The sequence below is a fragment of the Botrytis sinoallii genome (assembly GCF_014898435.1).
Source record: "Botrytis sinoallii strain Bc 23 chromosome Unknown BSIN_012, whole genome shotgun sequence".
Lineage (NCBI taxonomy): Eukaryota > Fungi > Ascomycota > Leotiomycetes > Helotiales > Sclerotiniaceae > Botrytis > Botrytis sinoallii.
The window spans coordinates 74,069-98,966 of NW_024066039.1; the positions used below are offsets into that span (position 1 = coordinate 74,069).

Sequence of the window (24,898 nt, forward strand, 5' to 3'; positions counted from 1 at the left end):
ATACGAGCCTCTCAACACATTTTGTCACTGCATCATGTTTTTGATAAAGATCTTGCAACTAAGTGATAGAGGATTGCTAGAGAATCAGAATAAAGGGCAAATTTGTAGCCTGATAACTAGGTAATGCTAGCCATAACACATATGAGACAGTAGATCCATTTAACAGATTACATCAGCTTAACCCCCCTGCAGGTAATATAAGGCGGCCACGCCATCGCCTCGAGATACTGGGTATCTCATAGTTTCTTTGCTTTCTCATCGATACTATATGCACCTGGGCCATTTTTTACTAGAAGAATGAGACCTCCTGCGATAGATAAGGTTTGCAGAAAATCATATTTAGCAAAAGATTTGCGAGGATGAGTCTGATGAAGCTATATTCCTGATCAGCGGATTTTCTCGTTTGCAAATATCATCTTAAACTCACATTCCAAAAATCATTGATAAGAAAGTTGAGGACACTTAACATGGAGACGAGAATAACGGCGCTCATCTTTGCTTTGTATCCGACAACGACCATAACGCAGACACCAAATCCAATGATGGATATGAAGACGCTTAATATATTCAATTCCAGGCTGCAAAAGAATGCAAGGAAGGTTAAAACAATGAGGACTCGACCGGCGAGCTGAACATACATCTTGTGGTCTTTTTCTTCAATCTCAGGTAAGCCAGGTGTCCGCTGATCTCCTGCGCGCCCATGACTCGCAGAACATTATCAGCAACCCCCCAAGAACCGAAAGGTTACGCAAGAAGTAGCCAAAGTCCGAAATCATGCCATAACATAATGCTTGCGTTATAACCACGAAAATGAGGCCTCCAGCTGCAAATCCAGTGTGTTTTTCTGGCAAGAACGAGGGAAGAGCAGGATAACATCAAAAGAACATTAGTAAGAAGTATGAGATTAGCTAATCCGTAGTAAACTTGAAGTAAGTTAGCAAAAAAATCCATGGTTAAGGTTAACCATACAGTACATACTTTTTCGGTATTGATTCAGAAATATGAGCTGATTCTTCCACTCAGTAACAATCGTAAAAGCATCCTCCAAGAATGTCACAACTATCAGGAATCTGCCCACGAGTGGTATATACCTCAGAAAATGTCAGTAAATAAATGCCTCAGCTACGTAATTAAAAAACCTACTGTTTGATGGTGCCGTTGTGGTCCTTCATAAAAGCTTCCATCTTGCTCACTTAGTGAATTAAAGAACTGAAACAGTCCATATAAATGATTTGGTTATGAGAGCTCATAGAGGTATGCGTGTCACTAACGTAAAAAATTCGGATGTTTAATGGATGCAATATAAAAAGAGTATGAGTTAAAACAAACGAAATTAGCCCAAAGGAAATGTTGGCTGTTAAGCTTTATTTACAGTTTCAGTTTGGCAGTACTACACAACAAGTGTGACGGCGCAATCTCATTATCCAGGCACTGATGTTTAAAGGGGCATGTGGAGTGGCTCACTGCTGTAAGCGACTGCGCACATTCCTGTCTAGAAAAATTGGAATGAATCTATGCCCGATACTCTGAGGTCAAAGTGTATTTGACGCAGTTCTTTCAAAGAGCAGCTGCCCTCGGAAAGAGTAAGTCTCTGAACACACACCAAGACCCTACAAACTTCTGACTATATATAGGCAGTCGTTGCTGCGTAATCACCTAGTCACAACACATCACATCCAGACATCCTTATCAATATTCAACCTTTTCACTAGATCCAACAACTCCAACTCCAGACAGAATTCGCCATCATGCAGTTCTCTCAAATCATTGTGGCCGCCGCCGCTTTTTTCGCTACCCTCGCCGTCGCTGGTCCTTCCTACCCTAACTTGTTAGATACTCGCGAGCCTCAGTGCTCCAATGGCCAGGTTTGCGAAGGTGTTAGCTCCGACACTTGTTGTTACAACGGTGACTGTTGTTATAACTGCTCTGATGGCTCTGATTCTGAGTGCTCCCCAGAGGTATGGTCAATTCCTGAAACGATGTATGGAACAAAGACGCTGACTCAATTACTTATAGATCACTGAGCGCTCTATCTTCGTCGAGATTGCTTAAAGAATCTGCGCATTGATCAAAGCCTATAGCACGGGAGAGGAGCTCCAAGCATCTTTCTTTGGTCACAAAGTCTTAGTACTTGAACTGCAGAGCGTGGTAGTGGGATTAAATGGAACTGGTGTAACTTTGTCTGAAGAAGAATGGATCTGGTTCTGGGCCCAATTCGAAACTCAAATACTCTCCACTGGCAGGTTTCCATACCCAGTTAGCAAATAAAAACTTTTTGGACCTCCATTATTGTGTTCTTTGTCGCTCGATACTTCATGTACCAAAATATCTGATGTGAAAATCTCAAACTTGCAACTCAGAACAAGAAGATTTGTCAGCACAAGTTGAACATTCTCTTGTCGTTAATTTCGAGCTCATCATTGAATCAGCCTCCTTTCAAAGTCAAATAAAACTTATATCAGGATGATATTGACGGCTCGAAATAAGTGCTGTAATAAGTTTTAGCATCAAATTGAGGTAAACTTAACTTTCATAAGGGCAAATACTAAATCGAAATTTTTGTTCTTTCGCTAGGCTAAATCTTCGATAATTCTCTCCCTGTGAGTAATATTTCAACTTTCCTAACCCTAAGAAGAATAATCTAAGACCCACCTCGAACGAAACAAGCTTTGGACTACTAGGTATGATTATCAAAGAATATGCCTCAGATCAATAGCTTAATATTCTTAATCAATACGAACTCAGATCAAACCAATCCCCATCAATTTACTCGAAGCTATTTCCATGGAAAATAGGTTCCAAGATCAAGCTATCAAGTAAAACTATTCGAAATACTATTAGCACATTCTTTTAATTCAAATTAGGTTACGGATATATCAAATTCTATTTATATTATTTCAAACTCATTAATAACAAATGTATATACAGTAATATTGAGGTACTACAATATCTCCTTATCAGCTATCCTATATATAAAACAGAAAGAAAAGAAATCTTTAAGAAAATCCTATTATCCAAAATCACTATACAATTTCTATTGTATATAAAGATAGGTATCGAATTAACTATCAAATTTATCAATATCATCAAAATCGCTATAAGGGTATGGCATCTAATAAGAACTTTTGAATAAGAAGTAATAAAGTAAGAAGTAATAGTAGAAAAGGAGAAAGGAAAAGAAAATGAAGAAGAAGCAGTTGAGGAAATAAGAGGAGGGTTTGACCTCCTCATAATTTCTTGATTTTCAAAATTTTCTTATTATATGCAATATATATAATGAGCGGTGTCACGGGATCACCTCTGGGAGTATTCAGAAGCTTTACCGCTGAGCTAAACGCCCAAAAGACTAGGAGGTAGAACTGGAAGTTCTACCTTACTCTCACATATATAGCAGGACAGGACAGGACAGAAAGGGCTTAGTGTCACCCCGTGACACCACCCCCCTCCCTAAGGTATGGTCCTCCATACCATCACCTACTAGGAGGTTTCAGGATTCTGGATTCTAATGCCTCAGGCATTCAGACAGGCAGACAGAATCTATATATGCTAGCCCCCAAACCAATGAAGGCTTGTAAGCTATAAGTGGGCCCCCCACACAGCTCCACTTATAACCAAGGGTAGTTCTACCTAATGTCACGGGATCACCTCTGGGAGTATTCAGAAGCTTTACCGCTGAGCTAAACGCCCAAAAGACTAGGAGGTAGAACTGGAAGTTCTACCTTACTCTCACATATATAGCAGGACAGGACAGGACAGAAAGGGCTTAGTGTCACCCCGTGACAAGCGGACATTATTCCCCAGGATTTGTTTTCACTTCCCTAATTAGATCATATCCAATATTGTAAATTAAAAAGTTACCCGTTAGGCCCTTAGGGCCTAGCTGTCCTATATAGTCTTGGACTGAAGATGGACGTTAATAAAATCAATCAATCAAGAATAATCTAATCTAAATGAATTGATTATAACAAAATTCAAGTCATTGATCTAAAATTCGCGTGTAAGGTGCCATTTCAATGTCAACTATATCGTCTTCTCTATGTCGATATCTTTGTATCATATACACAGCCTGAATAATCAGTACCGCACCCATGCCAGAAGTGACATCAGGTATAGTATGCCAGATCAGCCAATCCGCAACGAGGGCAAGAACCACCTGGCAGTAGATCATATGAACGGCATAACCATTACCTTCATCAGAAAGCCCTGCTGTGAGAAGGTACTCCTAATTGACTCGGTCAGTGTTGATTAATGTTTGAGGAATATTGTATTACCATGAAGGTTCCAGAGAGCCCAATACACCCCATTATAGACCACTGTAACAAGCCTAGATTAAAGTTGAAGTTGACTCCTGGGGCGGCAGCAAAACAAACACTGCTCACTATCAGGATGCCAGTGGCAAAACAGTTAGTTGTCACAAGTGGGTGTGATCGTGTCCCGATCTTGAAAATTGAAGAGTAAGCGCACTGAAAAGCTGACGTCAGTAGAATTCTAGGGAAGAAATTGATATTTTCAGCTTACTACTCCGCCCAGCACCCCGATCATTGCACAGGCCAGTCCCTGCCGCGACTGAGGGTTCCAAGTCTTCTGGGGATCATATCCATCATTGTAGTAAAGCAGGTCGGTGATGAAACTTAGTTTAGTGATAAGTACCACACCAAGGAAACAGATTGCTATGGAACCAATCTGTATCAAGGTTAATCTTTTTGTTGTGACGAGGCTAGCTCCCAAGGGTGCGAGGAGGTTCAAAGTTGTTGCGTCTGCTAGAGGAAGATACTGCAGAGAATCTGAGACGAAATTGAGAGTCAGTCGAGGGTTCGGAGGTGAAGATGCTCTTAACCTGATGTCAAACGATTGACAGGATACCCACAATAAAATCCAGCTGAACCACAAATGCCACCCAGACTTCTCAGTATGAGCAGACCTCTAACACTTTTCTTACCAAGAGGCAGCTCTTTCGGATAGCGTATCGTGAGGAAGAGACTGTTGATACTCAAAGTGATGAACATACGGACTTGGAGAATCTGTTGGGGGTCTACCGAGGCGGTTGTCTCTAGGAACTTGGCCAAGCCATGAATCATTACAGCAACAAATTGAGAAGCAAGTACTAGTAATGGTCCGTTGCTGATCATCCTGAAAAGACTAAAATAATAGAGTTGATGACTTGGCGGCTAAAGACATACAACACCGGAAGAGCGTATGTATATTTGGAAGGAGCTGAAAGAAGATGCAGACTCATAATACGACTTCAATCATATCGTTAAGCAATTGTATGCGACGGGCTCAGGCTTCAGCACGGACTCCGCCCTCGCCAATTCACCCTCGATTGCCGGCTAACACTCAAAATTGCAACTCCTTCAATCAAGTAATGTGTTACCCGGGCTTTTTTCACGATAAGGTTTTCTCTCGGGGTTCGTGAGAATTATGCGACTCTTGTTTAAATTGCAAAGCACCCTGCCCCGATAAGCGAGGCGACGATCAGACCGGATTTATTTCGCGGGGCACTTGCCACATCAAATGAAAACCACATCGAACGGCTTCCTCTACATCAAAATACCCATCACAACCATCCGATTATTTGAGTTCTTCTTCATTCACTCTTTCATCCAACATGGCTTTAATTTCGTCATTGTTCAATCCTCAGGCCGAAAGATGGAGAGATCAACATACAGTCGACAAAGCATCAACGGAAAGTGAAGAAAATTTGCTACCGAAGGATGAGGGCGACACAGACGCACCGAGACCATTGAGACCTGTAAGTAATACGACTCAAGTGGTCATCATAGTTACCATATTACTCTTATGGGGTGCAGCGGCTTTTATGGCGGGTATTATGACCAGTAAAATGCAACGGGATAGTTCTTTCGGTTCGGCTGAAAATGGATTTGTTGAAGAGAGAATTATTAGTAAGTCAAATGAAATCCATGTTTCCTGCTTTCGCCTCAAGATCGTTGCTAACTTTCCTTGACTAATAGCACCCTCTCAAACATTCGAGCTTATGCAGACAAGATTTTCTGGCGGGGTGGACTTCACCCCTGAAGGCGTAGAAGTCCTCGCTCCCTCACTCTACGTCGGCGAGCCTAGTCCTGAAATCGACGAAGCATGGAATGCTATCATCGGTGGAGAATCTCATTACTTTTCGGTCTCTGAGGATGAAGCTAGAAGTCTTTGGGGTACAGAGTCCGACAGGTATAGAGACAGAATCAGGGGTGGGTGGACTGGCACGTGAGTTTATACCGACTCTTCCAGGTGGCTTGCATATTTAACAGAGTTAGGCTCGACATGTTTCACTGTCTACATTGCCTGGTATGCTTTGCACTGAATCATGTTCGATATAAACGCCGCTGATAACTTGGCAACAGAATCAATTAAGAAAAGCACTGCGGCGCGACGTCTATCCCGAGGAAGAACATCGAGGGATGATACACCAATGTAAGTGGAACAAGACCCCTCGTCTTATTTGGAAAATCACAGCCAATCTCATTAATTTTGCAGTGCATTGTATCGATCATTTAAGACAAGTGATAATGTGCCAGGGTAGCAGCGTTATATCCCCTAGCGAATGGCATGATAAACGTGGCCAGTATATTAATCCTAAGCAAGTTCATACCTGCAGAGTTTTTGAAAAGCTTCACGAGTTTTCCAAAGCGAGATACAATGGGAGTATTGCTGTCCCACGCGGGCCGAAGTTACCTCTGCACCGACATACATCAGTCCCGCTCTTTACCTAGATTTGAATGAACAAATGAAGCGTCGGAGCTAAACCTTGTATTTAATTCTCACATTGACCGTTCATGCCCGAACTCCAGTGATACCTTGAAGTTTTTCTGCACTTTTCCCATACTATAGACTCCTGCTTTCTATTTTGAAGTATTCACTGAAGGCAGATTAAAAATGAGAATGTTGCAGACTTGACTAGTAATTCCGCTCTGGTCGAACGTACGTGAGTAAACACAACGATTCTAATGTGGTGAATTTCCAATGAATCGTAAATGTATGTTAAGCGGGAAATATCGCCTCAAAAATAAATCTAGCCAAGAACTTTCAACTCACTCCCATTGTATAGCTACTACAAAAAAAGGCATCAACATCAGCACTTCCCTTTTGGGGGAACTTCTCATAGTTACTCCACAAGCAGTTTCAACCCTCCCAGCATATCTGGTTCTGCGGCTTCACGTGAATCGGCGTTCCAGTCTTAAACAATGCCTTCTGAGTCGAAGTATAATTCTCGGCGGTGTGAGCGGTGAGGATTCTTATACAATGCTCTATATGATGCTGGCTTCTTGTGATTGAGTCCAAGACTGGACGTCTTGAGTTTGCGGCTTTTATTTGCTTTTCCCAGAGGAAACTGTTATTTCATGGCCCAAAGTCAGTAAATGTATAGTACCACTATTGAAGAGCTTGCGAGATCTGCTGCTGATTTCTTGCAGCCATGAATTAGCATGAAAAGAGAGGCTTACTCACAGGCAGTGCTGGGTGTGATATGTGGCGTGAGTGAAGATAATATCGAATTCTCCTTTCTGCACTTCTTCCTGTGAAAGCTGACCCGTACCCTTGCTGTGCTCCCAAAATGTGAAGTTGTTAACGACGAGGTATCGATCCGAGAGCTCTTTATCATAACATGGCTTGGGTAGCCACGAGGACATCATAATATCGAAAACGCAACCGTTTGCTTTTGCTTCTGCGATCGACCACCCGCATTCTCCTCGGTGAGTCAGAGCATAAGGGGAGGTAGTTGTGTAATGATTGTACAAAAGGAGTCCGGATGTCCATGCCAATATAATTGTTGCCGACAACACAATGTAAGTGTACCAGCTCACTTTTGCTCGCGGCTTTTTCTGGCACTCGTACTCCTGGGATGAAAACAGCGTGGAATCGCCGCTCTCCGACCCTGTACCCAAGAGGGGCGATTTGAGATATTCCGGGGATTCCATCTGTAGATATTTACCAACAGAATAATGGATATAATAATAAGTGCAAGAATGAGAACAAAGATTGGAAACTCTTGGTGTGCTGGGACAGAGTGATCCTGCATTAGATGTGAAGGTAAAGCAGGTGAAGGTCAAGAAATTCAAGAGGAAATTGAATTGAACTAATAATGCTCACTAAGGTCAGGCGCTATAAGAAAACCTCTTGAATGTTGCCCCTTTAAAGATAGCCCTCGAATCACTTCCCCCATCAAGTAGCGCTGCTGGTATTGCCCCCTTAAAGACCGGATAGACTCCCCACATGAAGATTAGGGTATATTCAGTTGGTCTAAGAGAAGACATGAATTCATCAGTCACGGCGCATCTTCCATCTCTTCCATCAAACAATATCACAAGACCACGATGAAATTGACCCGCTCCCGAAGCTACGAAGTAGTGCGCCAAAGTGAAGATGGATCTGAAAAATCAAGTCCAGCTGTTCAGTCTCTCTCAACATCCTTCTTGTACATGGGGTGGGTGTTCGCTGTTCTTTTTGCATTCATCAATGGAGTCCAGATTCTTTTGCAATCCAAGCAACACAAGAGCCGCGATCTTGGTTCTGGTTCATTCGGTACTGGATTTAGTACTGAGTTTGACCCATCAAAGCCTTATGTCCGACAAGAATCGAAAATGTTCTATGGAGGACCTCGCTGGTACGATAATGGTACTGGGTACATAGTCCACAATCCATCCGAGCCAAGATACGTCGGACCGCCTACAGACGAAGTGGACGCGGCGTGGAAGGAGTTGGTCAAAGGTCGATATTTCAACGTCACCGAAGAGGAGGCCGAGATCGCATTCGGAACGCCTCACGGACTTTACAATCACCCTGGTCTTGGCTACCTCGTGGGACTGGATGTCTACCATGCTCTTCATTGCGTCGACGAGATCAGAAAAGCTTTGGACAAGGACTTCTATTACAACAAAAAGACGAAACATGCCTATCCAGACAGAGCACACCGCGATCATTGCCTAGATCACCTTAGACAGCAGCTAATGTGCCATGCTGATCTTACACCAATACCAGTCATATGGTATGAAGGGCATGGGAGAAGTTTTGTCCAGTCGGATGTTGTACATACTTGCCGGAATTGGGATATGCTTCAGGAATTCAAGGACTCGAGGATTGTCGAGACGGTGTTTTAAGGAAACTATGTATCTGGACGGGCTGCAGGCAACCAAAGAAGGGACGAGGGATGGAGACACACGTAATGGTTGAATTCATTGTCCACAGGCACAATTTCGAGCATGCACATTGGTAAATTTCTACCGGTGCTGTGATGAGTATTTTCTATATTTCATGTATTTCAATTAAGTCCCACTTTATAACGAGTGTCAATATTTGTGAGGATATTTCGAGAGTATTAGTCAATTGTATATCATTGAGAGTATTTTATGTTCCAATAATGAATGTCGTCAGTAATATGTCAGATCCCAGCATATCGGGTCTTGCTTTGCCCCCATAAGCTTCAAATGCGACCAAAGCAAATGTACTGTCTGAGGGCCTTCAATAAATCTACTTTGCAGATTATCTGTGGATAGCTCTTAGGTAAAATAATCTGGCAGAGAACAATGAGATCTTTAAAGCCAATAATGTCTCGCGAATGGCTTTTACATGAACGAAGATTTTTTGTGATTAATTTGGTTGTATTCAAAGGACCCAAAGCTGATGTAAATGCATTTTGGTCTCAGACGCATCTTGGGTTTGTGGATGTGGGATGATGGATGATGGACGAAGTCAGGATTTTGACTAACTTTGGTCGAGCGGGATGGACTAAGAAAAGTAAGTTGGTGACAAGATCGTTGTCCGTAAGTTAGCAAGGTTTTCGAAAGAGTCTTTTCATGAATTGAATGCACCCGTATGACACAACATTTCTATTCAATCCTTCTAAAATTAATTTCCCGCTCTGCTATCATCAACCACACCTCCCCACCACGATATTGGCTTCAAAAGACTTCCATCTCGCCGATCATACATCTAAGCCTGAACGCCGATCTCTTGATCTTCGTCCCAGTTGCAAGCTGGAGCTGAGTTACGTTCGGGCTCCCGACCCGGTTGTAACAGTGCTCAACGTGCTCTTTAGAACGTGAAACACTGTCTAGGATAAGAGGGGACTTCTTATTCGCACGTATCTGTTTCGCCCAAATGTAGGCACAATGTTGATAGTGAAAGGTCCCATGACTGTATATGACCTCGTAGTTGCCCAGACGAGCCTCTGCTTCTGTCATGATATTGATACCCTCTTTTTCCCTATAAAAGGTGAAATTGTTGACCAGTAAAAACTCGTCGGACAGTTCTTGGTCGTAACAAGGAGGATGTACCCAACCGGACATCATGAGATCAAAGACGCACCCACTGTCTCGGGCTTCTTGCGGTGTACGGCCGCATTCTCCCATGTTTATGAATTTGGCTGACGATGGGCCGAAAGAAATCCTTTCACCAAGAATCGAGCCAATACCAAATACAACGAATAAAAAGGCTAATCCGACATAAATACCTGTGTACTGCCACTTCCTGATAGAATGTAGATGCGCATCATCGTCGAGTTTCTTATCGTCGCACAGAGGCGGCGACAATGTGCGATCGCTGCTGCAATCTTCCGGGTAGGCTTGCTCGGTCTCTGCCTCTCCTAGAAGTGCCAGTCTCTGCTCCATCTGATACGATAGTTTTAGCAAAATTTCCCAGCAATATCACAGCATCGTCTTACCTTACTCGTGCTGTGAAAACTCATTCTTAGAGTGTAGGATATCAGAAACAGCTTAAAGTCGACACATGGAGGAAAAATCGAGTTCTTCTAGCTAATTTTAGTATCTTCCTAACCTGCAAAGATCTTGACGCAGTGTGACGAAAGTAAAATGAGCAGACTGTGAAAAAGAATGAAGAAGGTGTCTTAATCTCTTGAAATTCTGTGACTAATTTAAGCGGCGCCAACATCACCGGGAAAAATGGCCACATTACGCATGAGTGTCTTTCAAGTATAAAGTGCCCCTCGAAAGATGAGCCTCATGCACTATTCGAGAACCTGGCCGCTGTCACATCATTAAGGAGTCAAGTATTCTCAACATCGTTCTCTATATGAGCGAGCAGAAAGAATACCTCGAGGTGAAATCTTTCAAATATAAAAGTGAGCAAGTGAAAGAGTACATCATGCGTGCTTTTATATCTTTCCAATCGAAGGCGCTAGAGCTTTGTTGCAATTCAACATAATATATAATTATACAGACAGATGATCCACCAATAATTCGTGGATTATCTATGCTGGGTGAATAATTTCAAAGTCTACGAATAATCTGTAGTGAGGATAGAACTCTAGCAAGTAGCCTGTGGAGTGGACTATCCCCAAACTTCTTAGGTGTGGGAATAATTTCTGCGCAGCCTTTCAAATGGTATAGAGCGAAATGCTCCACTACATATGAATACAAATCACAGCACCAAATCCATCACGTATGGTGTTCTTCTAATGGATACATCCAGTTCCTCAAAGCACTAAAATCTCTGCAAACGTGCCACATATCTGTGTCCGCATGATGTATATGCTTAGTAGGCCTCAGAGTTCTTGGAATTGGAGTCATATCAAGCTGACACATAAGGAGTTGGTGAATCTGCATTAAACAATGTTCTGCGTCCAATTTAGTTACGAAAAGCATCCTATAGATTCATACTTTGAACTTACTGAGATGCATGTCAAGCGGTCTTTGTGGATTTGGATCTCTTACGGGGCCAAAGTACCACTCAGGTGACAGTGACATTCTTATATAATTCTGATTGAGGTCAATTTTTGACATAGAGTTAAATTAAAGTCAAACTTACTAAACAATGAAGTGAATGTAATCCATTTGTCCTATAAAGAGAAGATTCGATGGTTAAAATGCTATTCTCCGCACAGATCAGAAAGAACTTGCTCCAAACGTATAGTCCCGTGCACCAAGTCTTTTTCTAAGAACTCAACCGCTTCCGATGGCCAGTCTTTGGGTGGAACAGCAATAAATCGATCTGGACATCACGATAACGTGTTAGTAAAGCTCAGATTTTCACTGTAGTTTGAAACATGCCTTTTAAATCGAGGTTCCAATAGTGGTCTGTTTCACGACCAGGGATGCCAAAATAGTCAGGGCCAGGTGGTTGAGTTAGAGACGCGGTGCCGTTCTCATCATATACAAATCCTCCATAAAACTTGACCCTTTTCAAAGCTAATGTGTTACGATCAGGTCCTATCGGGTTTCAGCTTCCCACATCATTTCGGTGCCTCATCATCAGAGCAACCCACTTATTTCAGTCTCGAATCCTCTCTCATAACTACCTAAAGGACCATCACAGTCTGCAGCTTTCCCCAACATTGTGCTGGCCAACGCTACTGCAAGCAATAGTGATAAAGTGTAGAGGAATATGGCGTGGAATCTAGAGATGCCATTCCTATTACGGAAAGTTGTTGAGTCCACTTCTGCTGCTTTCGTGTTGATATCTTCTGTGTCGCTCTCATGGTGATTGGATTGAGGAATATTTAGGTAAGCATGGGGCAGTATGTTGCGGAAGCCGTTCCAGAAGTTGACAAGTAAAGAAGCCATGTGTTGAAATTAATAGACGTCCACTAATTAAACGTCTTGAGTCGAGCCTCCATTTTTACCACGCACTTATATTTGGATGTAAGTCAAGGTTGCCAAAGCAAAGTGAGGGGTGCCTTGATATGGGAATTGTTTGAGAGGACAGTTGCCACCTGGAACAATTGGGATACGCATTGTTTAAGAGGACAGTTGCCTCCTGGAACAACTTCACTAATCGTCCACATTTCGCAAATTAACACAATTTGACCCCGGCAGATATTGTATGAACTCGACCTACTCCGCTTTCCGTGACGAATCGAAGACTTTCGTCAGAATGAATTGAATGTTGCTTTCAAGTCATAGATTTGGTTTAAATGTCATGAGCCACTGAACGCATTCATTCATCTTGGTTCTCAACTCTCTTCAGAGGGGAGTCGTGAAGACGCTATACTTTCTGTACAATTTGAATTTAGAAATGTTTGAGGCAGCGCATGGCCATCTGGAATAGATTCTGAGTTTCTAAAACGGAAACTCGGAAACTTACATCATATAAGCTTTCGGCTCTTCTTACTTCTTTAGAGAGGTTGAACGGTGGTGAGTTTGGAGAGCGGTATGGACTAATGAGCCGAATAAAACCCGTCGTAACATCATCCTTTAGATTTGAAACGAGAATGGAAAAACTTATCTCAAATCAAGCCTTTTATATCTTCTTATCATTTCATATCATACAATTATTAATACCTCTTGTGACGTATGAGGAGCGGTAGAAAACAGGTGACTTGACCGGGTGGATAATGATTCGTGTTTGTCAGAAAGTGTAATTCAAAGATAATCACTTCATACTCCACTTTATTACTAATCTGTAGAAAGAATCCCCACTAACAACAACCTTTCGTCGGAAATCTCTTGATAAGCAGTATTCGGTTTCTGGGGAGAGATGGTATAAAGTCGGATACCCCACTTTCGGGCCATCCCTCTTTTAAGCCATCACAAAAAAGCTTATTATAAGAAGATATCTTTTCTATTCATTCTTTAATAACTTTATAAACGTTTTATTAATTGAATTTAAAAATTTGATATATTATTAATTATATTATATCTAAATTAATAATAAAAAATAATATTAATATAACTTTTATATATAATAATAAATAATATTTAATATAAGATTATTTTGGGATTTTTGGATTTTAAAGATTATTTTTTAGAACTATATAAAAAGTCATTTATTTTATTAAAGAATATTTAAAAATATATATAAAATAATTTCAATATGAAAAACAAATTAAGAAATTAAATTTTGATTCAAAAGTTTTTAAATATTAATTCTATATATTATAAATTTATAAAATTAAGGAATATCTTTTTAATATTTAAAAAAAATTGGATTTGAAAAATAATAAATTACAAATCTTTTTTTTAAAAAAATCCAGAAATTAGAATTGAAAGATAAATTAAAATCGATTTAATATATATTAAAAATATAATTATTAATATGTTAAGAGTAATTTTCAAAATTCGATTTATTCTCAATTATTATATTAAACCCAAGATTTCAATATTATATAAATAAAATAGATATACAAAAAAGTTAGGAATTAAATAAATTAATCTTAGAAAGTTTATTAAATATTATTTTGTTTAAAAAAAAAGCTTGATTTTAAAGCTTAAATATTATTTATAAATATGTTTTATTTTTAGCTATAGTTTTTATTTCCTTTATTATTTATAAAGGAAATCAATATAATATAATAATTTCTAATGAATTTGATTATTTACACAGGATAGAATTTATTACTACAGAAAACAGATAAAACTATCACGGTGTGTGAACTACGTAACATGTTGATCCTATCGAATAGAACCTAAATGGTGCTGCGCTGGAGCGCAAGTGGGCTAGGCCCGATCGGGCTAGCTCGCTTGTGAAAATTCTATATATCTTCAATTTGGAAGACTCTACATTATAGCTTTTCGAGTTACGTCTTAATCTTCAATCTGAACCTGTTATTTGAATTAATATAACTTTGTTAAATCAGAACAAAGTTACTAGAATCCTATTCTTGTCTGTCTGCCTCGCGATATAAACTATAAATAATATTAGTTTAGAATAACTTAAAAGGATTTTATTCCTTAAACAACTCTTTTCTCATTGAATAAACCCAGATTTGTTATATTAGATAGATATAAAAATTATAAAATAATTAAATTTATATATAAATACTTTAAGTATAATATATATTTTTTATTTCTATTATTATAACGAGGTTTATCAATAAACAGGTTATATTAGTGAACGGATTATTTCGAAAATCATTTAAATTAAGCTTTTTAAAATATTAATATTTTAATAATTAATTATTATTTTCTTGAATAAAAGATCTTAAAAAATAATTAAAGTATAGATTTTTTATTAATTTAATTTTTATAAAATAATTTCATCATTTTCTAAAAAAAAAACGGAAATTATTATGATTTTTGTTACAAAAAAAATATTTTTATAATAACAATTTCATAAATTCTAGTTTCTTAAAATTAATTAGATTTTTAAAATTATTTTATATCCAAATATTTTGTATTAAATTTTCAGAAAATTATATTTATAAATAAAGAAAGTATATAATTATATACAAACGAATTTTGTATATAAAATAAGTGATTTCTTTATTAATATAACCCACTTACTAATAAACCACGTTATATGTTATACATTTTATAATCTCTTGATTTATTTGTTTATATTTTTATTTTTTTAAATGAATATATAGATATTATATTAATAAATTACCTTTTTTATTGAATTCTAGATTAATTAAAAAAATCAATTTTCTTATATATTATTAGAGAATATAAATAGATACTTTAATAAAATATAATATATTAATTGAATAAAAAGCTTTAGGTTAATAATCTATAAAGTGTATTAACGTTTATTATATTTAAATTATTATTTCAGAATAGTAATAAAGAGATTATAATTAGAATATAGATTTGATAATAATCTTATTATATTAATAAAATATAGAATTTTGTAATTTTAATTTTAAAATATTTGAAAAAAACTAATGATTTAAGACAGATATATATATATAATAATTTGAAATAAAAAAATAGATACTTTATATATAATTAGCTTGTTAGAGTAGATTACAAGGTGACAACTAGTATAGAGTATAGGTGTAGATCTAGAATAAGACTTTTCATTGATTCCTTTAAAACCTATTTCTGAAGCTATATATATATAAAGTTCTTTAGTATTAAAATAATATTAGTTTAATATTAATTTTATATCAATATTTATAATAGAACTCTTCTTTTTAAACTTTTATTTTTAAAAGTTTTAAAGCTATTTAATAGCCAATTACTATTATATTATTAAAGTTTTATTAAATTCTATAGCAAGAACTAATTGTATAATACTTATATTCTTATTTTATAAGATTAGTTTTTTTATAGTTTTTGTTTCGAAATAATATTAAAGGTATATTATAAAAATACTTTATAAGTATTCTAAAAAGTTTAAACTATAAAAATAATTTTTTTTCTTAGCTTTTTTTTAACTCAATTTTGATAAAAATAGGGGGTATTATAATAATCTGAATAATATTAATTTGAATAATACTAATTGTTTATTGATAGTATATCTTAAACATATTGTAAACATATTATAATCTAATTGAAATAAAATCTTCGAAAGGATTATCTTCAAAGCTTTGAAACTATTCCTGAAAACTAATCGCTGATTTATTCTAAAAAGATTGAATGAAAAGAATTATTAGAATAGATGTAAGATAATAATCAGTATAAAATATAAATATAAATTTAGAATAAAACTTTTCATTGATTCTTTTAAAATCTTTTTCTGAAGTTATATATGTATGAAAATTCTTTAGTATTGGAATAATATCGGCCTGATGCTGGTTCAATATCGATGCTCGTAATATAGCTTTAAGAAAAATTATTAAAGGATTTGATATTAAAGATTTTAAATTCATATAATCTAAGTATCGAATAAAGCAAATAGAATATTAATTAGAATAATTTATTTTTAAAAAAATATAAAATAGAAACTAATTTAAAATCAAAGATATTAAAAAGGTATAAATCAGAATAAAAGATTGTAAAATTGATATAGGGTATTCTAATAATAATAATGAAAACATATCTTCAAGTATTTATTATAATACTAAATGATTATTGAATAATTAATATTTTAATATTATATAATATAAGTTTTTGAGATGGTTTAAAAGAGGTGTAGTCTGAAGGTGGGGTATCCGACTTACACCCCGCTTTTTTTCGATAACACCTTGACACCTTTTTGAACAACGTTTGCTTGGTCGGCAATTCGAAAAAATCCGAGAGTTTCAAACTCCTTCTTCGAAAGAGGCCTGTACCGGTACAATACACTTATCTCGATAATAATGCTTGACAGAACCTTTCGTTATAATCTTCCAGGTTATTCCAAGTAAAGCTTTTAGAACTTCTCACCCATTCAGGTCGTTCGGATAGGTAATAGTACTTGATAAAAGCCCTTATAGGATGACCTTCTGAATTCAAAACATGATAGGGAAAATGCTATCTCAACTTAAGGTTTCGGTCTTCTTATTTCTTTATGCGATAAGCTTTCTCTGGACAGCAGCACTTGTTGACAACCCGCCCAAGGTTCTCAAGTGCGATCGTCAGCCTGTCACAATCTCTTTATGAACTTTAATTTGATGCAGTGTTGGAAATAAACTCGATGGCACGATGGTACTTATGGTAGGACATCATTTTGTTTATAAAGACCCGGGTCTTGGATAGCTTGGCCGCTTGGCCGGTTGGCGAATTGAATTTTGAATATCCAAGCGCTGGCAAGCAACATGATTCGAAGACAGCTACTAGAACCGGTCACGGAGTTTCAACTGGCATTAGAGAACGTGTCTCTGGGGGATGTAGTTCAATCACCGGTCAGCTGTGGTCTCATGATTCTAATGCGGATGATGCTTTTTGTGTGTTAGAATGCTAACTAACCCTAAATATTAGGATGCTCTACATAGCTTCAGGAAATTTTTGCGACGTGGAACCATTCTACAGCGACGCCAACTTCTTATGGAAGCGCAGAAGCTTTCCACTCAAACTTCATTGTCACATGATCTTCATCTCATTCAATCGCCGTCCCTAGAATTTGACAACAGTACTACCTACACATCTGATGTCACATCTGAAAACTGTAAGAAGCGGCGCCTGGACGGTCTGTTGCAGCAATCCAGTCCTCTAAATGGCTCTACTCGCAAGCGGAGAGTTCAACCCTCAAGGGCGGCCTCTAGTTCATCAAATGCCACTGCACACTCCCCCTCTAATAGGATGGTCCCTTCAACTACGTCCTACTCTCAAGAAATTGACAAAGACCCAGAGGATGGCCATGTTCAAATTCACATCGATGAAGATGGAGGAGATTATGCCTTGACGCCGGACCGTGTACAATCGCCGCGAACTGCATCTTATGTCCCATCCCGCAATCCCGCTATTCCCAACATCCTTGTCAAGGCGAGGGAGTTCTTTGAGACGATGCTTACTAAGCGTGCGAACCGCGCTAAATATCTTGTTCGCGCCGTCCAGGGGTTTCTTGAGGCACCTCAGCTCCCGTGCGATTTCGCAAAGGAGATGTGGAACAAGAAATCAGCCATCTTTTCTAAACCAGAAGTTACAGGCTCCACAGCTCGCTTCCGAAGTCTCTATGAGGGCCATCGAAAGATTAAAAGAGGTGGGGAGGAGTATCTCGCTGCAGCTCGCTTCTGTTATATCTATTTGGAACATGATTTGGAGCAGATAATTCAATCTCAAAAACTTGTGTTGTCTCAAGGTAGAGGAAAAGTGACGGCTGCCTTTCAGCTACAGGCGAAGAACATCTCCGTCACCATGGACGCTCTTCGAGCTGAGCGTAAGGCCGGTCGAGGATATATTCGACTTTTGATGGAAGGCGGACCTGGTTTCGTGCTTCGCATGGGTAGCAATGTATCGACTATGTAAGTTTCATTTTTCTATGGTCAATGCTTTAGATGCTAAAGAATTTATTCAGATGGGAAAGAAAGCTTAGTGTCAGCGATATCATTCTTATTATAGAATTTATCAAGTCCTATGCCATCGAGTTATATGACGAGATTAAGTCATACGATCAAGCTGCTGTACAAGCACTCCTAAATGGTTTTATCGCATATGGTTGGACCAGCACGGAGATTCGTGAAACAAAAAGTTCGCTGTTTGACGAATTACAACGCTATGCCAATTTAAACAACCAATATCCTGGAAAAACAGTAGAAGAGAATTCCAATATAACGTCTCTCGCAACACCAGTATCAGAAATCTGGGATGGTGTAATGAGACAGAATGAATCCCCTTCTATGCTTTCAGACCTAGATCTGCTTCTAGAAGAGGGGAATCAGACGATGTCAATGCCAACGACCTCCGAGGAAGATCCAGAATCAGTCCTTGGCAGCGACGACTTCGGTAATATCGGAACGACGACTCTGGAGCTTGACCAGGCTTTTTTGGGAGGGGATTTGGAGACAATGCTTGATACAATAGAGACTTCTGGCTCTGAGATACAACATGATCTTGATTTCTTCCACGAGCTCTTCCCAGATTTTACTGCCTATGAAACTTCCGTTCATTCTCTAAACAGTGAGTGTTTGGACACGCTAGTCAGATAATAATCTCGTAGTAACCGATATCCCTACATCGTGCACGTCCCTGTATCGTGCACGCTTTTTTAGCTTTCAAAAACATCAATATCACCATCTAAATATTACGACAATATATCTTCAGAAAGCCGTATAAAGCTTGCGCTAGATTATATTAAAAGTCAAGAATATTCTAAATATATCCAGATAGCTCATTTATATAGAGTTAATCGTATTACACTCTCAAAATAGTATAAAGGCAAAACCATCTTCTGCAAGATAGGCTATGTTAATACATACTAATATCTTTCATTAGAGTAGGAGAAGGCTTTATTAAATTAGATTAACAAGTTAACATAAAGATCTATATTTCCTACAAGTGCTATAGTTAGAAACTTAGTAGAAGAAATAAGAGGATGCTTTGTAGGGAAGAATTGGATGGTTAATTTCGTCAAGTAATATAAAAGTTGTATTCAAAGTCGGTATCTCCGTTGTATTGATAATTTGCATATCAAAACCAATAATGTGAATATGTTTGAATACTTTTATGATTTTGTTAGTACTATTTTATATTGTTGTTGATTTATATTATTTAAAAAAGCTCTTGTTATTATTATTATTATTATTATTATTATTATTAGTAATTTTTCAACCGGGCCGTATAGGCGAGCCTCCCAGGGGGCATTACGGTTGGGCTAAATGCGGGATGATCTTCTAATTTACATGATCCCCCTTTCCTAGGGATGGGGTCTCAATACCCTTAGTAGTCTCCCAAGCGATGGCTAATGCACTTGCGTCTTTGTCTCTGATCCTCTGAGCGTTTCCGTGCGTGCTTTCCGATCTCCTATATAGTATTTGTTTGAAAGCTGCTTTATTCTGTAAGAATAGCTTTTGTATATATTCTATTGCAATATGATATACCGTATACTTCAATTTTCTTCCACATAGCTTTTCTAGATCTATCCCCTCCTACTTCCTGCTTATGTTCGCCTAGATCATCCAATCCCTTTCCTTCTCTCCTTTTATTCTTCTGATAGTGTTTTAGGGTATATGCTTTTATAGAAGTCTGTTATAGCAATAAATTTAGCAAATTTGGCTAATATATATATTAACTATTTTAATAGTCATTTTTGAATGTCTTACTATATGTTATACGTATAGTAAGTGGGCTTAGGTCCCCAATGTTCGTTTGCACTTCCCCAAATTGTTTATTCCTATTATTGTAAAATAAAAAGTTATCTACTAGGCCCTTAAGGCCTAGTCGTCCTATATAGTCTTTGACTGAAGGTGGACGTAAATTCAATCAATCAATCAATCAATCAATCAGTCATTTTTGAACTGCTTAATTACAGGATAAGTATTTGGGCTTAATATCTGGAGGCTAGGTTTTATAGATCACAAGAACTTTATGGTAATGTATAATATACTCAGAGGATTTGAATACTTTGTATAAGTAATAGATTGTTATTTCCTTATATTTAAATTATTAATAATAGCTTTTGAAATTGTTATATGCTGAGTGGATTGTTAGTATGTAATAAAGAATTGCTTATAAAAGTTCTAGTTCCTTAAAGTATTTGTTTATACTCTTTAAATTCTATTTCTGATATTATTTGGAGAGTGTTGATATCTATTTGATTTATTATACTTGTACTATTAATTTCATAATGGTTTTTTGCTATAAAACGAATACTACTCACTATAGATCGGTTTGTATATCCTGAGACTGATTTTCTTATCCCTTTATTAGCGAGTACATCTGCTCGCTTATTCCCTTCAATCCCTATATAGCCTAACAACCATTTGATTTAGATTAGGTGTGTTTACATCAGTTTGTAATATTTAAGGAAGGCCTATTACAATATAGTAAAAACTGTGCTTTTTATTTCTTATATCACTAATGTGCTATCAATATACATACAGATTTCCATCCGTTTTATATCAATGATATTTCTGATCGCTGCTTAGAGGCCTCGGTATACCCCGATTGCTTCCGCGTCGAATATATAAGAATTATAATGCAATCCATTGTTTCCTTTGTATACTACCATCTGTCCTCTGTATACAACATATCCATATCCTACTCGCCTATTATCCTTATCGGTTTGTTCCGATCTATTAGAGAATATAATAATCTAATCGTATATGTATTTGTTCTATCATTCTTGGAATTGCTCTACCGCTATCTCTTTTGTAAGGTTTTTAATGGGATCCGTTCGGCACTCTGGTGTGTAATGAGGCCCTACTAAAGTCGTCTCCTTGATTCGGGGAAGGCATTAGCTAATCACCTAGACCTTTGTTCTGACTGACTGTAATTGGCCTTCCCTGCTGCCAGAGGAGTAGGTGGCTCTTATCCCTCGATAATAAAAAGGGTGTTTTGGATTAATAGTTTAGGCATAAAGGGCTGCTCTCCATTTTATCTGTTCTAGTGCTATTTTTGCTAATGGGAGAGCGCTGTTTCTTATTATTACTATATTCGGGGTTGTTCGCCAGACTGGGAGGACTTCTCTGATTGTTATTCATAGAACCTTATTAATAGTTAAAATCGCTCCTCCTAATCGGGCACTCATTATCACTAATGTCCCGTCTTGATGCTATCCAGTGGTTTTTATTTGTTCTGTATACCATATCTTTATCTTATAGAATAAAGCTGGGTATAGGCAAGTGATTACTGCTTTCTATAGGAATGCTATTGGGAGTCCGTTTGTGATCCGGACTAGCCCTTTGATATAGTAAGCCAATTTCCGGCCTTTAGCTACTCGCATTTCGATATACTATTTGAATATGAGCTTATAATCGAACTATACGCCTAACTATTGTAGAGCTGATTCTGGTGTAATCGGAGCGATAGTACAGCCGCGATTTATTTCGTATGCCGGGTTGGTAGAGTGCTTGTGCCGTATCATGTGGATCATCTCCATCTTTTCAGATACAAAGATTATTTTATTCCTAGCTTCCCAGCAAAATATACTTTTCATATTTCTTGCTAGTATTGCGACGTTTTATTGAATACTTGCTGATAATCGGTATAGACAGATATCATCTGTATACCCGAATCGGAGTTTAGAGTCTTGCTGGAATAGCTCTGTGAGATAAAGTATATATAGAACTAACAAAAAGGGTAAGCTTTATGGGATACTGCATTTCATTATACTATAATTAGTTATTGCTTTGTTAAGTCTAACCTTGAATTGCCTCTAGATTAGGAAGGAGTCGATTAGAGCGATCAGATTCTATAGGAACCCCTATCCCCTTATTCGTTTCAGGAATCTGTTTTTAAATAGAGTATTGAATACTCCTTATATATTTAATGTAACTATTGTAATCTTATGGCCTTTATTAAATGCTACTTCTGTATTGTAAACAAATAATGCTACCAAGTCCATAGCCGATTGTTTCGGAAGGGCTTTGTAGTGTTGTGGGCTGAGTATTTCTTGCATTAAAGCTATTCATACTAGATGTCTTGCTATAATCCTTTCAAGGCCCTTCTCAATACAGAAGAGGAGAGCTATAAGCCACCATGATTATAGGGATGTTCAATCTGTCTTTCCTATTTTTGATAGTATAACTATCTTTGCTTGTTTTTATGCTATAGGGAAGTGATTAAACTATAGATATTTATTGAAAATGATATATAGAACTAAACCTATTTCTGTCTAGATAGCCTTTAGTAGTCTCACTATAATCCAATCTGTCCCTGGGGATGTATTTGAGATTTTTATAGTGTTACATTTTACTTCCTCTATAAAAATAGGCTTTCTCCAAAATAGTTTTTCCCCTTTTTGATTGTATCCGGAGTTCGGGAGATCGTCGGTGGCTTTGAAGCACTATAGAATCTTCGAGTGTAGCAGCTCGGCCTTTTCCTTATCTGTTATAGCGGTGCGTTCGCCTATTATAATCGGTGGAAAGCGGTATATGGGGCTCAGATCGTGCTATCCGATCACTCTATACAGGTCTCGATCTGATTTTATCTCATTAAGGAATTTCCTCCAGTACCCTCTTTTGGCCTGTCGTATGTACGATACAGAAATGAATTATATTATAACTACTTTCTAGAATATCTTATAATACAAAGTAGGTTCGCTACACCTACAAACGCTTTCCCAGCTCACTTATAATAAAACCACTAGTACTAGGCCTCTATAGAATCTTCTGACTACATTAAACCACCTATTGTATGATTACCTTTGAAAGTTTTGACCAGAACCAAAACCATTCCTCTACACCTTTATTCCTGTTTGCTCCTTAAGCCTATTTGATACCTCCATTATGCCCTCTGTTTTATAATATCCGATTATAGATTGATACACACATTCGTTCTTTCGAGCTATATAGATAGTATCGCTATCACTGTTATTATATACTATGCCTCACAGCTAATAACCATTTCACATTATCTTACCGGATCTCTTCTATACAATAAAACTGATTATATCTTACAGGCTTGCTATTTCAAATCTCTAGTCAAATAGCCTTTCTATAATGTTTCCAATCCACTAATCAAAGCTCTACTTATAGAATCTATTCCCCCAATATATAGTTTGTAATCGAAAATAGAGCACTAGGAGCATATTGCATATATATATTGTAGAATTAATCTCTACCTGAAATCCTCCGCCGCTATAATACCGATCGAGCATTATCAAATATAGCTTGCTAAAAGCATCCTTCCTGTATTAAAGCTTCTTTATCGCTATACCACTCCTATATATTCAAAAGTAAGATATTAAAAACATCCCTCCTTTTATTCTATATATACTCCCGCTAGTCTTAGTAGATATTATTCTAGCTTTTATATACTTTCTATTACTCCTCTTATCATTTATAAATATCCAATTTAATATACTTGTAAATCATATGTATTATTGGGTTATGAAAACTCTGTATGCTAGTACTCTAGAAATGTTCTATCGATTTTTGTTCGTCAAGTTGAGGATATCGGCCCTACTCTCAACACAGGCTTCAGTTAGACTCAGCTATATTATAGAAACTTCATTATCCGCTATTTCAAGGGCTAATTCCACTTCGCAAACACTCTATCGCGATATACTCTGACTCTACTCCTTATACAGATTTGTAAAGATATAATTCCACATCAATCCCGCTTTCATCTCCCTTCCATCATCGAATAGTTTTCATCTTTGTTATACTAGTAATCCTCTATTCCAAACATCTTCGCGATCACCCTCTGATAATCAGCTACACATATCTTCGCTTCCAGTATGGTCTCCGATTAGTGTACAACCACCACCCAGCTCCAGCTGACTCTACTTAGCTCTCCGATCACACAATCGAAGGTTCATAGGATACACCACATACAGGTGAGAGTCATCGTATCCCAAAAAGCTCTTGTTAACCTCTCTCTTTTATTCATTTAGTTAGTAAAAGCAATCATAAAATACGATATTGCATCGAAAAATATATACAATTGGGACGAGAAGGGATTCCTGATCGGTCTTGAAAGAGTTATAAAGAGGATAATGAGTATTAGTATATATAAAAGAGATAGAGTTACAAAAGCTAAACAAAACAGATCGAGAGAGTTTATTACCCTCTTAGTATATATAGCTGCTGACGATACAGCTTTATCATCTACCTTAATCTATAAAGGGAAATCAGGCGATCTACAAGATACATGAATTGATAAGATGGGTATAAAAGATCAAGCTTATTTCAGAACCTCAAGCAATAGGTAATCATCTAATACTTTTGGGCTTAATTGATTTATAAAAG

The 24,898-nt window shown here is 37.4% G+C and overlaps 8 protein-coding genes across 8 annotated transcripts; 4 read left to right on the plus strand and 4 right to left on the minus strand.

The window, feature by feature from the left end:
• Nucleotides 1-236: 236 nt before the first annotated feature.
• Nucleotides 237-1,184, minus strand: EAF02_007133 (uncharacterized protein; the record flags this gene model as incomplete). The annotated part of the gene is made up of 5 exons (XM_038903181.1): nucleotides 237-374; nucleotides 428-704; nucleotides 749-923; nucleotides 979-1,091; nucleotides 1,144-1,184. The coding sequence occupies 5 exons, from the start codon at nucleotides 1,182-1,184 to the stop codon at nucleotides 237-239; spliced, it is 744 nt and encodes a 247-aa protein (XP_038756660.1).
• A 564-nt stretch (nucleotides 1,185-1,748) lies between these two features.
• Nucleotides 1,749-2,052, plus strand: EAF02_007134 (uncharacterized protein; the record flags this gene model as incomplete). The annotated part of the gene is made up of 2 exons (XM_038903182.1): nucleotides 1,749-1,958; nucleotides 2,017-2,052. The coding sequence occupies 2 exons, from the start codon at nucleotides 1,749-1,751 to the stop codon at nucleotides 2,050-2,052; spliced, it is 246 nt and encodes an 81-aa protein (XP_038756661.1).
• Nucleotides 2,053-3,984: 1,932 nt separating this feature from the next.
• On the minus strand, nucleotides 3,985-5,129 carry EAF02_007135 (uncharacterized protein; the record flags this gene model as incomplete). The annotated part of the gene is made up of 5 exons (XM_038903183.1): nucleotides 3,985-4,020; nucleotides 4,082-4,222; nucleotides 4,272-4,463; nucleotides 4,519-4,784; nucleotides 4,838-5,129. The coding sequence occupies 5 exons, from the start codon at nucleotides 5,127-5,129 to the stop codon at nucleotides 3,985-3,987; spliced, it is 927 nt and encodes a 308-aa protein (XP_038756662.1).
• Nucleotides 5,130-5,608: 479 nt separating this feature from the next.
• Nucleotides 5,609-6,728, plus strand: EAF02_007136 (uncharacterized protein; the record flags this gene model as incomplete). Its single annotated transcript, XM_038903184.1, has 5 exons — nucleotides 5,609-5,903; nucleotides 5,973-6,222; nucleotides 6,273-6,303; nucleotides 6,360-6,429; nucleotides 6,493-6,728. The coding sequence occupies 5 exons, from the start codon at nucleotides 5,609-5,611 to the stop codon at nucleotides 6,726-6,728; spliced, it is 882 nt and encodes a 293-aa protein (XP_038756663.1).
• Nucleotides 6,729-8,327: 1,599 nt separating this feature from the next.
• On the plus strand, nucleotides 8,328-9,110 carry EAF02_007137 (uncharacterized protein; the record flags this gene model as incomplete). Its single annotated transcript, XM_038903185.1, has 1 exon — nucleotides 8,328-9,110. The coding sequence occupies one exon, from the start codon at nucleotides 8,328-8,330 to the stop codon at nucleotides 9,108-9,110; it is 783 nt and encodes a 260-aa protein (XP_038756664.1).
• An 832-nt stretch (nucleotides 9,111-9,942) lies between these two features.
• EAF02_007138 (uncharacterized protein) lies at nucleotides 9,943-10,696 on the minus strand (the record flags this gene model as incomplete). Its single annotated transcript, XM_038903186.1, has 3 exons — nucleotides 9,943-10,031; nucleotides 10,094-10,619; nucleotides 10,673-10,696. The coding sequence occupies 3 exons, from the start codon at nucleotides 10,694-10,696 to the stop codon at nucleotides 9,943-9,945; spliced, it is 639 nt and encodes a 212-aa protein (XP_038756665.1).
• Nucleotides 10,697-11,405: 709 nt separating this feature from the next.
• EAF02_007139 (uncharacterized protein) lies at nucleotides 11,406-12,530 on the minus strand (the record flags this gene model as incomplete). The annotated part of the gene is made up of 6 exons (XM_038903187.1): nucleotides 11,406-11,584; nucleotides 11,639-11,726; nucleotides 11,776-11,806; nucleotides 11,868-11,958; nucleotides 12,018-12,176; nucleotides 12,233-12,530. The coding sequence occupies 6 exons, from the start codon at nucleotides 12,528-12,530 to the stop codon at nucleotides 11,406-11,408; spliced, it is 846 nt and encodes a 281-aa protein (XP_038756666.1).
• Nucleotides 12,531-17,365: 4,835 nt separating this feature from the next.
• On the plus strand, nucleotides 17,366-19,086 carry EAF02_007140 (uncharacterized protein; the record flags this gene model as incomplete). Its single annotated transcript, XM_038903188.1, has 4 exons — nucleotides 17,366-17,440; nucleotides 17,529-18,511; nucleotides 18,565-18,992; nucleotides 19,073-19,086. The coding sequence occupies 4 exons, from the start codon at nucleotides 17,366-17,368 to the stop codon at nucleotides 19,084-19,086; spliced, it is 1,500 nt and encodes a 499-aa protein (XP_038756667.1).
• Nucleotides 19,087-24,898: the final 5,812 nt, after the last annotated feature.